This window comes from Rhinolophus ferrumequinum, chromosome 22 (assembly GCF_004115265.2).
Source record: "Rhinolophus ferrumequinum isolate MPI-CBG mRhiFer1 chromosome 22, mRhiFer1_v1.p, whole genome shotgun sequence".
NCBI classification, from domain to species: domain Eukaryota; kingdom Metazoa; phylum Chordata; class Mammalia; order Chiroptera; family Rhinolophidae; genus Rhinolophus; species Rhinolophus ferrumequinum.
In genome coordinates this window covers 5203160-5216039 of record NC_046305.1, presented here as the reverse complement: position 1 = coordinate 5216039, position 12880 = coordinate 5203160, and the positions used below count along the sequence as shown (strand labels likewise).

Genomic DNA, 12880 nt, shown 5'->3' with positions numbered 1-12880 from the left:
CCTCATGGAAATGTGGCTGTGAAGAGGGCAACTCTGAGAAAAATCACCCCCGCCCTCCTGGCAGGAACTTTTCAAACAGCTCACTGGGACCTCAGGGGTCCCATGGCCTCTCTTTGGATGAAGAAGGGACCGAGGCGGCACAGGAGTAGCGTCAGCCTTTCAGGATGGAAGCACCCTCTGCCCCACTGCTGCCCCGTGCACACCTGACCTCTGTGCGCCATCCACGCAAACCAGTACACAACAGCGGGCCTCAGTGAAGCCTCTTACAGGCATGGCACAGGATTTTCTTCCTTCTCAAAATGAAGGTAAATGCTAAGAAAGATTTACCACTTTATAAAGTGTCGCCCTCAAAATGTTTTCAGACTGAAAATGACTTCAAAATGGCCCGGGCTACCTAGCATCACACGAACAATGACACACACTGAACGCTTTTCACACCCGGACAAAAAGGAACTCCTAATGGTTAGGATCAAATTCACCCATTGATTCGCTCCCATTTGAATAATTTCAAATTTCAGGTCTTTGATCTTTTCAAGTTTTTGGCTCTAATAAAATATGGTTTGAAGAATAAAACTTCAGATGCTGCCTCAGGGTGAAACTATGTGACCAACCTCTCTCAACGGATTGCTCAGCAGGCACTCAGTTCCCATGAAACGGTGGGCTCTGCAGGTGCAGACCGACCCCTGGGCCACGGGCCCCAGCAGCCTGGAGGACCACACGGGGTGTGGGGGCACCCCGCCTTCTCTGAGCCCCACCGGATGCTCAGGTTGACTTCTCCCTTTTCTTCCTATCTCAACGATTTTACTTTTTTCTTGGGAAAGAAAGTTCTGTGAGGATGGCATGCCTGGGATGACACTACACTGTGAAGTACGAAGAGTTTCTTCTGTAAGTCGTGTGTTTCTTACACACTAATTGCAATGCTGACTGTCAGGATTTAGAACATCAAAAAAATCTGCATTAATTTCCCATATTTGCAAATGCATCCAGCTTTCCCAGCAATTTACATAGAAAATGTAATGTTAAAGATTGGGCTGAATTTAAGTATTGTATCAAGCAAATATCTGTGCTTCCGGATAATCCAGGCAAGGTTTCCCCTACCTTCCTTCCCAAAGAAACGGGGGATAATAGGACAACATAACATTTAAAAAGGAGGTATAATTGTGCTTTTTTCCCATGACAATGAATTATGTAGAACAAATTGGCAAGATAATCCCACTAAAAATATTTTAATTAGTCTTATTTTCCCTTTAAAAAAATTGTTAATTTCTAATAATGCTATAATGAAGTACAAACAGGTAAGGTCCTACACAAAATGACAGCTGGATTCCTTTGGTTCCATTTCTCTAACAATAAGCTGAGTAAATTGGGATGGTACTGACCTTTCTTATCAGATAAATAAAAGGGAGTGTGTAACGGGTATGAGCAGTCTACATAATTCTAAAGAGCGGCCTATATACCTTCAGAAACATTTAAACTAATACAGCACTCAACTTATTTCTTACATCAGGAACAATTCCGGTTCCTGCGAGAAGCCCTTTCCTAGGTTTTTTTGCTCTGTCCTTCAGATTTATACAGGGCACAAATAGAGTTCATGAGCAAACCCATTGCCTGTGATAAGCAGGATTCAAACATTACATTCACCACTCCCTAGGGAGGGCCCACCATCATGGGCAAATATCGTATGCTACAAATGCATTTAGGATTAGTCTTTGGTTTAATGTGTTAACCAAATTCAGGGACGAAATAAAACTTGCATAAACACTCAGGGGGAAAAAAAAGAACGATACAATGAAATGTGATGACCTATCTGGCCCTTCTTCTCAGAAACGCAGGAAGTCTACCAAACGTCTCTTTTTGGTCAAATGGCCCCCCTTAACTTCCAGACTCCCATATGTGTGTCTAAAAGCTAAGGCAGAGTGCCTAGCTTAGAAGATTCATTCGATTCAGAAAGCATTTCTTGAGATGATAAAAAAGATGACAGAAAGTAACAAAGGACTAAAGGCTGAGTCATGAGACCACTAGAATGTCTAGGGTTGGTGCCTGGGAGTCGATTTTCAGCTCCACACCATCAACAAGCTGTTTTAGTGTTTTGCGTGTACTTGTATGGATGTACCTTTCATTTCACAACTTGTTTTTAAGTAAGAGGAAAAAAACAAAAACAAAAAAAATTGAAAGTTACCTTTGTCTAAGATTTATCTCTTTTAAGTACAGGGTTTTTGCTTTATTTGTTTGTTTTGCTGGTTTAAGGTTTATTCTCATCAAGTGATCCCCAGGCAGAACCCCCTTCTCCCAACTCGACAGGCAGGCCGGGAACGGAGGACCGCAGCACTGGCATTTAGGTTTAGTATCGTTTTCAACACTAAAGTCATTGGTGAATCTTACTTGGGAGAAGGAGCAACTTTTGAACCATACGGGGAAACAAACAAACTCAGCCTTTCCTTGCCCTTCCTCTTAATCCACTGGGCTTGAGTCCTTGGGACTCGACACTTCCTTTGGTAGCAATTTTGGGAAATTCATGCTATAACCTCTAACCCAGTACGGTGGGTATCAGCATTTCCCTCCCTGAATCCTGCCTCCGAACTCACCACTCCCAAGGGAGGGACTCCTACCCGTGGGCAGCTGCAGTATGATTGACAGTCCTAAAACCATTTGCACAGACTCAAGTTAGAGATGTCAAGTCAGGATAAAAGATTAAATTCAACTACATCAAACAGCGGGATGGAGAAAAGTTAATAACTGACACTGCCATTCTATTTACACACCAAACTAAATAAACTACTTAAAAATCAAGTTAATGTCTGCCCAGAGGATAGTACAATTTACCAACACAAAAGATTAAAACAAGCAGCAACTTTTATATAAAATTAATAAAGACAATGAGAAAAGAAATTGTCAGTAGCATCTAACTCCTCAATGTGTCTGAACCGCACGTTATAAACTAGTCCATTAGTACAGCAGCTTGCTAGAAATTGACTTTGGTTCAAGCTTAGTTAAAAAAACAACATAAAAAAACACACCACACATTAAAAAGGTGGATGGACATTTGTTAGTCTCCCTGCTTGCAGTTCACTGATTTTGGAGGATTTGGGGGAAGGTGAAGAGTGAGAAGAGGACATTTAGGGTGGTAATTAAATACTCAGTCAAATAAAAGGGGAGGACAGAAGAAACACCAGAAACACCAACGAGGGGACTAACAGCTTCTGGCCTTGGGACACGAATGGGCCTGTCTCCCGGTGGACGCCCACAGACAGCTGCTCCCCCGCTGTGAAGACACACAACAGCACAGAACCAGCCGAGCCCCTGCAGCCGCCGCAGAGCAGTGAGAAGAGCAGGACCTGCGCTCTTGCAGCCCCCCCAGCACTCAGAGGGAAGTGCAGCCTTGTGACCACCGGAGGGAGACAGGGAGACGAGAGCAGGCACCCCCCACACCCAACCCGACAGGAACCTTCGACTCCAGACGGAAGGGGGCTCAGAGGAGCTGCACTGCGGCGAGCCAGTCTTTGGGGACATTTTTTGGTACAGATACTATAATAATAGTCCATTGGCAAACAGGGATCTAATTTCCAAGTTACCCTCATTCTTCTTCATCTACTTTCATCAACTCTTCCTTCTCTGGGGCTCATTTACATGGTCTAGAAACGCCCTGGAAATAATTACAGAAGCTCCTCACTCTCTACTCTGACTGGAGATGCCACCGCGTTCGGCCGACCTCGCTAGCAGGAGCACCTCTCACAACCAAGGAGACACGTGAGGTGCGTGCCAACGTCCGGCTTCAAGGCTCTCCACACCCCTGGCCGCCTAGTGAGGACCAGGGGCCTCAGGGCGAGAGGGGTGCAGAGGCCGCCTGGCGAAAACGAAGTCTGTGGCCAGAGGGACAGGTAGGAACCTCAGACTCTTCTCATCACACCGCCTTTGGTGATCGGGAACCCATGGGTCAGTCCAGGAGAGTTCCTTTAGAAAACAAAGAAGGGCACCGTTTCCCAACTTCAACGAGTCGATTTGTTCTTTGTTCTTTGCCAAGTTAAGTTATGGGAAGTCTGGATGAGAAACTTCCACCAAATGGAACAGACACACACACACACCAACAGTAGGAGCATTTCTCAGGGTAAGAAGTAAGGAGAGCCACCAGGCAGGTGTCTGCAGTAGTCTTTGCTCTTCGGAGCCGAGCCGAGCCCGGCCGCGGTGCGCAGGCCAGGGCCTAGGCCGGGCCTCAGGCCAGTCAGGGGTTAGGGTGAGAGCTAGTTCAGCAGGGACTCCTTCCTACACAGAAGCGCTCTGAAGGCACCGCCTGATGGAGCGTGTGTGGCGTAGGACTGTTTGCACACACTGCCTTCAGCTTCTGCAGCGAGCCTCTTGCATAAGTGGCAAAAGAAACTAATTTTCTAGCACCTCTGTAAGAGTCGTCGAGGATAAGGAAACCAGCAAGAACATTCCCGCAGTTAAGAAGGTCAGTTCCCCCCATCCCCAAACCCTCCCTCCCCACAGCATGGGAGCTCACTGAAATAGGATCCAGGAGCAAGAGATAAACATGTCCAAACTCTCTCTATAAAAACAATAACAACAACAACAATAACAGAGATACAGTAAACGGGCCCGCCTACATTGTACCAGTTAAGAAAGGAACCCCCAACACAATGGAAACGATTATAAACACCTTCTTAGGACTTAATGGCCTGTACAACAGACCCATACAAATGATTTTTTTAAGAAAAAAGGAACCGAGACAAACAAGAAATCCCCTTCCTATGTCAGAATTGGTAACCCACCTTGACTTGTCATCATGACTGCTGGAAATGATAAGTAGTCCTTTCACTTATTTTTTTGTTTTTGATTTTTTTGTTTCTGCTTTTTTTTTTTTTTTAAATTTTTGGTTAGAAAGTTCTCCAATCCATGAAGCAATCCTGAAAAGACAGTGTTTTATTACAAAATTAGGCAAACGTTGTCCCGTCTCCATCCTTCCTCTCGGCACGTGTTCTGCCTTCTCTCCTTGTCTCCCTTGCACCATGGCAAGAGGCAGCCAATGGCATCTTCAGTCTCGGCTCGGCTGGCCGCCTGCCCAGCCCCGCTCACTGTGCCTTGGAGGCGGTGGTGGTGGTGGAAGCCGCCCCGCTGGCAGAAGCCACCGTGAACAGCGAGTTCTGCATGGACTCCGTGGACGTAGAGCTGGCGTGAAGGCTGGCCACAGGCCCGGAGCTCCCCGCGGCGGCAGAGACCAAGCTGACCGGGTTGCTGGTGAGCAGAGAGAGGTTCTGAGGGTTCAGGAACAGAGGGGCAGTCACGATGTTGGGGGCTCCTCCCGCATTGGCAAATACCAGGTTCCCAGTTGCATCCAGTGATGTTATTGGAAGAGAGCCACCAGAAGCCAGAGCTACAGACAAAACCCCCCAAACAGGCAGGAAGAACATTAATATCATCCTGGAGAGGCCCCAAAACACACCTAATGTACCGAGTTTCCTACCGCCCAGCTGGAAAAAGGGCAGCCCCTCGTTCATTTCTCCCTCCTTTATCACAATACTGTACTGTCACCAACTGAAGTTGATTCATAATTTTGAAAGAGCTTCAAGGACTGAAAAATCTAACTAATGAGCATGAGCAGGACAGGGGAGAGGGGAGTTAAGAACTACCTAAGGAGTCAGTCACATTTCTATCTGAAATCTGTTTTATTTCGTTTACTCAGAAGTATTTGTTAAATTCAGTAATTTTGTTTTTAATGACGATTGCACATTTTAAACTTCATTCAAAAGACAAACTAGCTACAGTGATTAAAGCACTAAGCTGTGGTTAGCTTTTATCAAACCAATTGGCATTATTGAAAATTGGAGCACTTTATAGTATGATACACAGGATGAAAACTCTTGTCTTTCAAAAGGCTTTAAGTTCTAAAATAAATTATGTTACCAAATCAAGTATACAGTGGGATTAATTTTTCACTTCCTGAGGCAAAACGCTCGATTTCCATGACTTGTACAGATGAGAGTAGCGAGTCTACAGTAGGAGAGCAGACGTGTGGTGATGCAGGTGGCCCCAGGGGGGTTACCTCAGATAGGACCAGCTTCAATGTGTGACAGTTTTTCTAAGACACTGTTGCTTCTCCACGGGAGGCATAACCAAATTGTCTTTAAAATAACCAGGCACTCTCCCGTTATCTGACAACCCCCAACACCTCCCCACCCATATACAAGGTCAGACAATTAAGTTCGCGAACATGTTGCAACGACGTTGGTAACTATTTTTGATATCAGAGGGATTATTCATTATGAATTTGTACCAACTGGACCAACAGTTCACCAAGTTTACTATTTGGAAGTACTGAAAATGCTGCATGACAAAGTTAGAGGACCTGAACTTTTCACCAACAATTCACGGCTCTTGCATCACGACAATGCACCAGCTCACACGGCACTGTCTGTGAGGGAGTTTTTAGCCAGTAAACAAATAACTGTATTGGAACACCCTCCCTACTCACCTGATCTGGCCCCCAATGACTTCTTTCTTTACCAGAAGATAAAGGAAATATTGAAAGGAAGACATTTTGATGACATTCAGGACATCAAGAGTAATACAATGACAGCTCTGATGGCCATTCCAGAAAGAGTTCCAAAATTGCTTTGAAGGGTGGATTAGGCACTGGGATTGGTGCATACCTTCCCAAGGGGAGTCCTTCAAAGGTGACCGTAGTGCTATTCAGCAGAGGTATGGAGCACTTTTTCTAGGATGAGTTTGCGAACTTAATTGTCAGACCTTGTAACTTAATTGTCACACTCCTACACATAGATTTGAGGGTTTATCTAATGGCTTTAAAAATTCGGTCGATTTCTTACATAATATATAAAGAAACCTAGACGAACCAAAGGGAATGGCCCTGACTTTGGACCCAATTTTACTGAGTACACAGCGGTGAGACGCGGTGCAGTCTGAGATTCTGAGATTCTGAGCTTCTGGGCTGAGGGTCACAGCCGTTCTAGACCTGCCTGAATTCCTGCACGACACTCAGTGGTGCCCTGGGCAAAGCATTTCGCCTTTGCTGCATTACTACAGCCCAGGACACACCCTAATGCAAGAGAAAAGTGATTTGTCGGTAACTAATATTCTCTGTAGTCTGCTGTAGAAATACCCTCCATGGAACATTAATCTTAACTTGGTCAACAGCTTACTTTTGGCCCAAAGAACTGTCACTTAAGAACGGACTATTTTAATTTTAAGACAAAGCATTCTCTGATTGATACAGGCGTGTCCCCCAGATCGCTTCCCGGCACCACACCACGGCACCTTCCAGCACAGATTCCGGAAGGGCACAGCCTTCTGTACCCGGACGCATGGATTCAGACTCACTGCAGACGGGGGAGCATGCCAAGGCCAGAAGAGACCATCCAGGCTTGGACAGACGTTAGAACCCAAGAGAAGATGGGCTCTGCAATGACGGGGATACACCAAGGGCAGAGCCAATGGGAATTAGACATGCTCGGGAAGTCTCTGTGACGTGCTCTAATTCATTACAGGCCCTTCTCATAGGTGGTTCCCGGGGTGGAGCTGAGATTAGGGAACTTTACTCGGTCAAGTGTCCCTAGTGGTGGGTCTTGGATGACTGACTACTGGGACAAACTCAGCCGGGGGAGGAACTTCTGCCCCTAAGTGTATTCACGTACGACAGTCCCGGCTTCTTACAATACACCAGCCACAGACACTTCCTGTGCTGACTCGCGGTCCACACCTACACTGGTCTTTGCTTTTCCACGTGGACACTTCCTTGGCCCTCGAGTTAGTCAGCATTATCGGTGCAACTCGCTCCCATCCCCTTCACCTCGGGCAAAGCAGACTTCCTCCATTAAGAAACAAGAAAAGAGCAAAGGAAGGAAAACAATCCTACTGACCTTGAATGGTTGCCAGTGTGCTGTTGCTCATCAGAGCTGGGCTCAGAGCACCGCCCAGGGTCCCTGGACTGAGACTGAGTAAGGCACCTCTGCAAAAGAGTGTCACCTTATTACCATGGGGACACGTCTGTCGGTTTGACAACATACGCAAGAGATAAGAAAAAGGACAACACAGCTGGGGACGTGGATGGAAATATCTGCTCTCCTGCTTACCCTCTTACCCTTTTGGTTGGATGAGTACCTCTGAGTTACTGCTGTCCCTGAAGGCCCCTGTACAAAGCCAGACAATGCTGTGCCCTGCACGTGCAGTCATTTCTGACTCTTTCTTGAATTATTTCATTCTCTTTTTTTCAAAACAAAAGAAAAATGCCAGAGAAAGGAATACATTTACAAAGTAATTCTTACATGTTTGATAATCCAAAATTGTGACTCTTATTACCATATCTCTCATTTATGTCTGAGAATGAGAAAGCAGTCAGCTGAGAGAGCTTAATGGGGAAAGTGTAACAAGAGCCAGGAATTCTGGGCTTTCTCCCTGGCTCCATTTCTCAGGTATGATCAGTGTCTGGTGCTCGGTATCTTCACCTGGAAATAAAGGTATGACTCACTGCCCTACCGGGCTGTTAAGACACTTACGTCCACTATAACCAAGGTCCTTGAGCTACCAGACAGCAACTCATTTCAAAGAGATTAAGGCTTGAAAGAGTTCGGCTTTATTTTTCACATTTAAGATGGTGACCCCGGGATGCCCTCCCAGTGGTCTCTCGGGTGAACGAGATGAGAAGGCCCCTTACCCAGCGGCAAACTGTGAGGGCGCCATTAGGCCTGGGTTGAGTCCTGCGGCGGCGGCCATGGCAGCAAGACTGGCATTTGCTGGCAACTGGGCAGCTCCCTGGAGGGCGGCAGCTGCTGCTGTTTGCAACCCTGATGCTGTCACCATCACCTGGCTGGTCCCGACAGCAGAGGGCAGAGGAGTGGAGGTGGTCTGTGTTGTGCTGGTCTCACTGGCACTCGACGCCTCGGAGGTCGAGGCCGAGGCAGAAGGGGAGGGACTCAGAGACGGGGACGTGACTGCTGAGGAAGCGGGCGGTGCTGTGGAAATCACGGTCGCAGTGTTGTTGGAGGTGGTGTCTGTAGTGCCTGCAATGGGACCGGATGAGAAAGGAGCTCCTGCAAAGGCGTTGGGAGGGATGGTGGCGCGGTTCACAGAATTAACGGACTAAGGACCCCACCACCCAGTGCCCTCTAACTGGGCCCTTCTTTATTAACACTGCGAGTTTCTCTGGAATTAACCACAAAAACAAAGAGTTTAGAACCAAAGCTTAGGAAAGAATGAACTATAGGGTGTTGGGTTAGAATCGGAGATATCACTATGAACTCCTGACTTTTAATAAAAGTAGACAGCTAGCTAAAAACAATGCATACAGATGTGCTTGCATGTATACATGTGAACACACAAGTGTGTGTCTTACACACGTACCCATGTACGTACATGTGTATACGCACTGATTTCTGCTGCGATGCCCTACAAGCGCCAAGGAGTATGTCTAAGGCCCGGACCTGGGTGCCGAAGGACCTGTCCTCGCTGACAGGAGCTGGGGTTCCTGGGAAATGGCTGCTTCCAGGCCCGAGGCAGAGAAATGTTACAGGAGCCTGAGCGTCATGTGCCAAAAGGTAAGGAACTACCCAAAGAATGATAGGGACATGTCAAAAGGGCAGGGGGCCAGCCTGAAGGGACTCCCACTGGCCAAATCTGGGACAGTTTGAACATTAAAATAAAAAATGATAGGATTCTAACCTGTTGTATGTAAAAGAATGTCTGAATTCATACTGATACAAATAGATAAAAGGAAAAGCTCAACCTTAAATTTAATAACTGTATATAAACATTTATTCACGTTTCATATCCTGGTTAGGTCACACAGCTCAAGACGTGTGGTGAATTTAAACATGGGAGCAGAAAATCCAATGCCCCAACTCTTGGTTACATTCTGGCGTGACTGTGAAATATCACAAGTCCATCCAATGACTTATGAGCACATAATCCACCTGGTAAGGAATTTCAGAACGCCTCACACATTATGTGTCACTCAAACACTTATGACGACAATGCTCAATTATTTTAAATGTATTTGGGAAATCTGCTATTTAAAGGAGGCCTTGGGGGAAAACTTTATTCATTCATTTTACAATGAGTATGTCTGGCACGAGGCTAGGCATAGAGATTTCAAGAAGAATCTCTAAATCTTATGAAAAGTGCGAACTTTACCGGCAAAGACAGACGGTAAAAATAACATCATTTATAATTCAGGGAGGTGGAGATGAATAGTCTCTTGGGGAAGCTAAAGAATAATTCTAGGAAGGATGGATATCTAAGCTGGAGTAGTTCCATCTCTATCAGAAAGACACACAGGCTGGAATGGGGAGCTCTGAGGCTGTGTGGAGGTTTACAAAGGTATGTCTGCTGAGGATGGGATGGAGAAAGGCTAGTGGCAGACAGGGTCCAGGCTGGAAACTATCTTCTATGAATTGAAGATGAATTTAGATGTTTTCCCAAATGCAAAAAGCTGTAGCCATTCAAGGTTTTTAAGAAGAGGAGTTACCTGAAAAAACAGGTAACTGGGAACAATGGAGAAGATAGGGTAAGGTGAGAAAGAACAAAAACGGTAAGAAAACCTTTATGTGAAAGTTTTCCTGGCAAAATTAATCATGCCTGACTTTTCCGGAGTTCAGGTTTTCACATGTAACTTTTAAACAAGCAATACCTCTTCACAGCTTTCATTCACAGTTCAGTGGCAGATCACCCAGGGACCGCTCCTGGGCCTACCACGTGCCTGCGAGCCGCCGGGCCGCCGGCTGCCTCTCACCTGTAACAGCGAGGTTGGTCACCGCAGCGCTGGTCAGGGGCAGGACCGGGTTCACTGTGAGGGTAGTTGCTGCACTGCTCGTAACAAGGCTTGGCGTGGTCGCCACCTACAGGTCAGAAATGAAAAGATGCAAAAGCATTTAAAAACCAAAATTGAAAAATTGAAGTCCATATTGTAGATTTACTTGGCCTATAAAAATTTTAAATTCCAGAATAAATTTAAATAGAATAAAAAACACAATAAAATAAACGAGCCTAAGAGGAAAAGGTTTTAAAATTACTTTTGGATCTCGGAATTGAAAAAAAATGGTATATGTTGAAAGGCTGCTATCAGAAGATGCTTTGCCCAGGATTTAAAAAGAAATAATTTAAAAATACCTAAATTGCAATAATGTTGAGTCAGATGTACTCTAAGGCCATAAGAAATACTATACTAATTATCAACTTAACCTAAACAAGAAAACTACTCAACAGGGTCAGGGAATCTTGATTCCTGTACTGTTTTATTTCTGTGGGTGCAAGATTGTCCTAGTTTTGTTTTTAATGAAATAATATAATAGAAAGAAACAAATTTTTTAAAAAAACTGACAGTTTCTCTTTGAAATACCAAAATATTTGCACAGTTTTGTAAGAAATACTGTCTTCTTTCTGCACAAAGAAATCCAAAACGCAAGTCGGTCACCTCGACAGAACCACCACCATTTTGGGACCATCATGACTTTCATGACGAAAGCCCCTCGTGTAGCCACCATCCCTTCCCTTAGACTGGTACGTGCTCTGATTGCTGACTTTCATTTGAAAAGCCTCCCAATACAGAATGATATTCAAATAAAATAAAAACAAATTAACCAGAAAGGACCAGAAATGCAAACTCAACAATATTCCCACCTCTGGGGTCCTGGTGGGAAACGTGGACTCACATTTACCATCACCCTGCAGATCAAAGGGGTCACACAGCTCTCTGTCCGTTCAGTCCAGGGAGCACGATTCTAAGCAGACAGTGAGGTTCGAAGTGAAAGGCCACATGTCTGACTGAAGATCTGAGATGACCGTTTTAATACAGGTTCAGAGCCAGAGGTTGCCGGGAAGTGACTGTCACTTCTTCATGTACGTGTAAGTTTGATCACTTGAGCTTTAGGACCCAACGTGAACAAAAAGCAACTACAGACTTTTTAGATAACTAGAACGAGCAAGTGTACTCCCATGGTTACAGAGTGACCGAACAAACTACAGCACAGAAGAGAACACTGGAAATGCCATGCAATGACAAAGAATTTCAACTATTCACTTTAAAAAAGAAAGATTGATCCGTTCTTGAGTCAACAACATTACTAATTACTTTGTAACATTTTACTAATTACTAATTACTTTGGTAACATTTAGAACATAAATTTGTATTCAACATGAATGGATAGGTAATAAAGTCTATTATGAAATAAACTGATTTAATAGGTCATCTGTAAAATTGTAAAAGCTCGCCCTTGAGCTTGCACCCCTACTTTTCATCCTTACCAGTGAGGTCGGGCTGGGGAAAATTGCTTTGATAGGTGAGCTGCTGGTCCCTCCACTGCTGGGCGGGTTGATTCTTTTTTCCTTCTGCCGGCGGTTACAAAACCAAACGCGGATCACCTCCTTTTCCATACTGAGCTGATCAGCAATCATGGTGATCTCTTCCGAGGTAGGCTTTTGATTCTGAAGAGAAAATCATCCTTCAGAATAATTTCTTGAAATATTGGCATAACCATGTCATTATATATAGATAATGGGGAGGAACAAGTCAGAGGATGAAGCTGGATGTAGATGACCATACCGTGTTTCCCTGAAAATAACACCTAGCCAATCAACTCTAATGCATCTTTTGGAGCAAAAATTAATGTAAGGTAAGACCCAGTATTATATTATATTTTATTGTATTGCATTATATTATATTATATTACACTACATTATACCCAGTCTTATATTACATAAGACCCAGTCTTATATTATATAAGACCTGGTATTGTATTGTATTATACTATACATAATACTATACTATATTATATTAAAGACCTGGTCTTATATTACAGTAAAATAAGACCGGGTCTTACATTAATTTTTGCTCCAAAAGACGCATTAGAGCTGATTGTCTGGCTAGGTCTTATTT

At 44.6% G+C, this 12880-nt stretch overlaps 1 protein-coding gene across 1 annotated transcript in view; it reads right to left on the bottom strand.

Annotated features, from left to right (window-relative positions):
* Nucleotides 1-776: 776 nt before the first annotated feature.
* The window catches only part of POU2F1 (POU class 2 homeobox 1), a 53614-nt gene continuing 41510 nt past the window's right edge, over nt 777-12880 (bottom strand). The window contains 5 exon segments of the mRNA XM_033092311.1: nt 777-5368; nt 7872-7960; nt 8666-9011; nt 10739-10844; nt 12250-12429. Of these exon segments, the coding sequence (XP_032948202.1) occupies nt 5067-5368; nt 7872-7960; nt 8666-9011; nt 10739-10844; nt 12250-12429 (1023 nt within the window). The 3' untranslated portion in view covers nt 777-5066.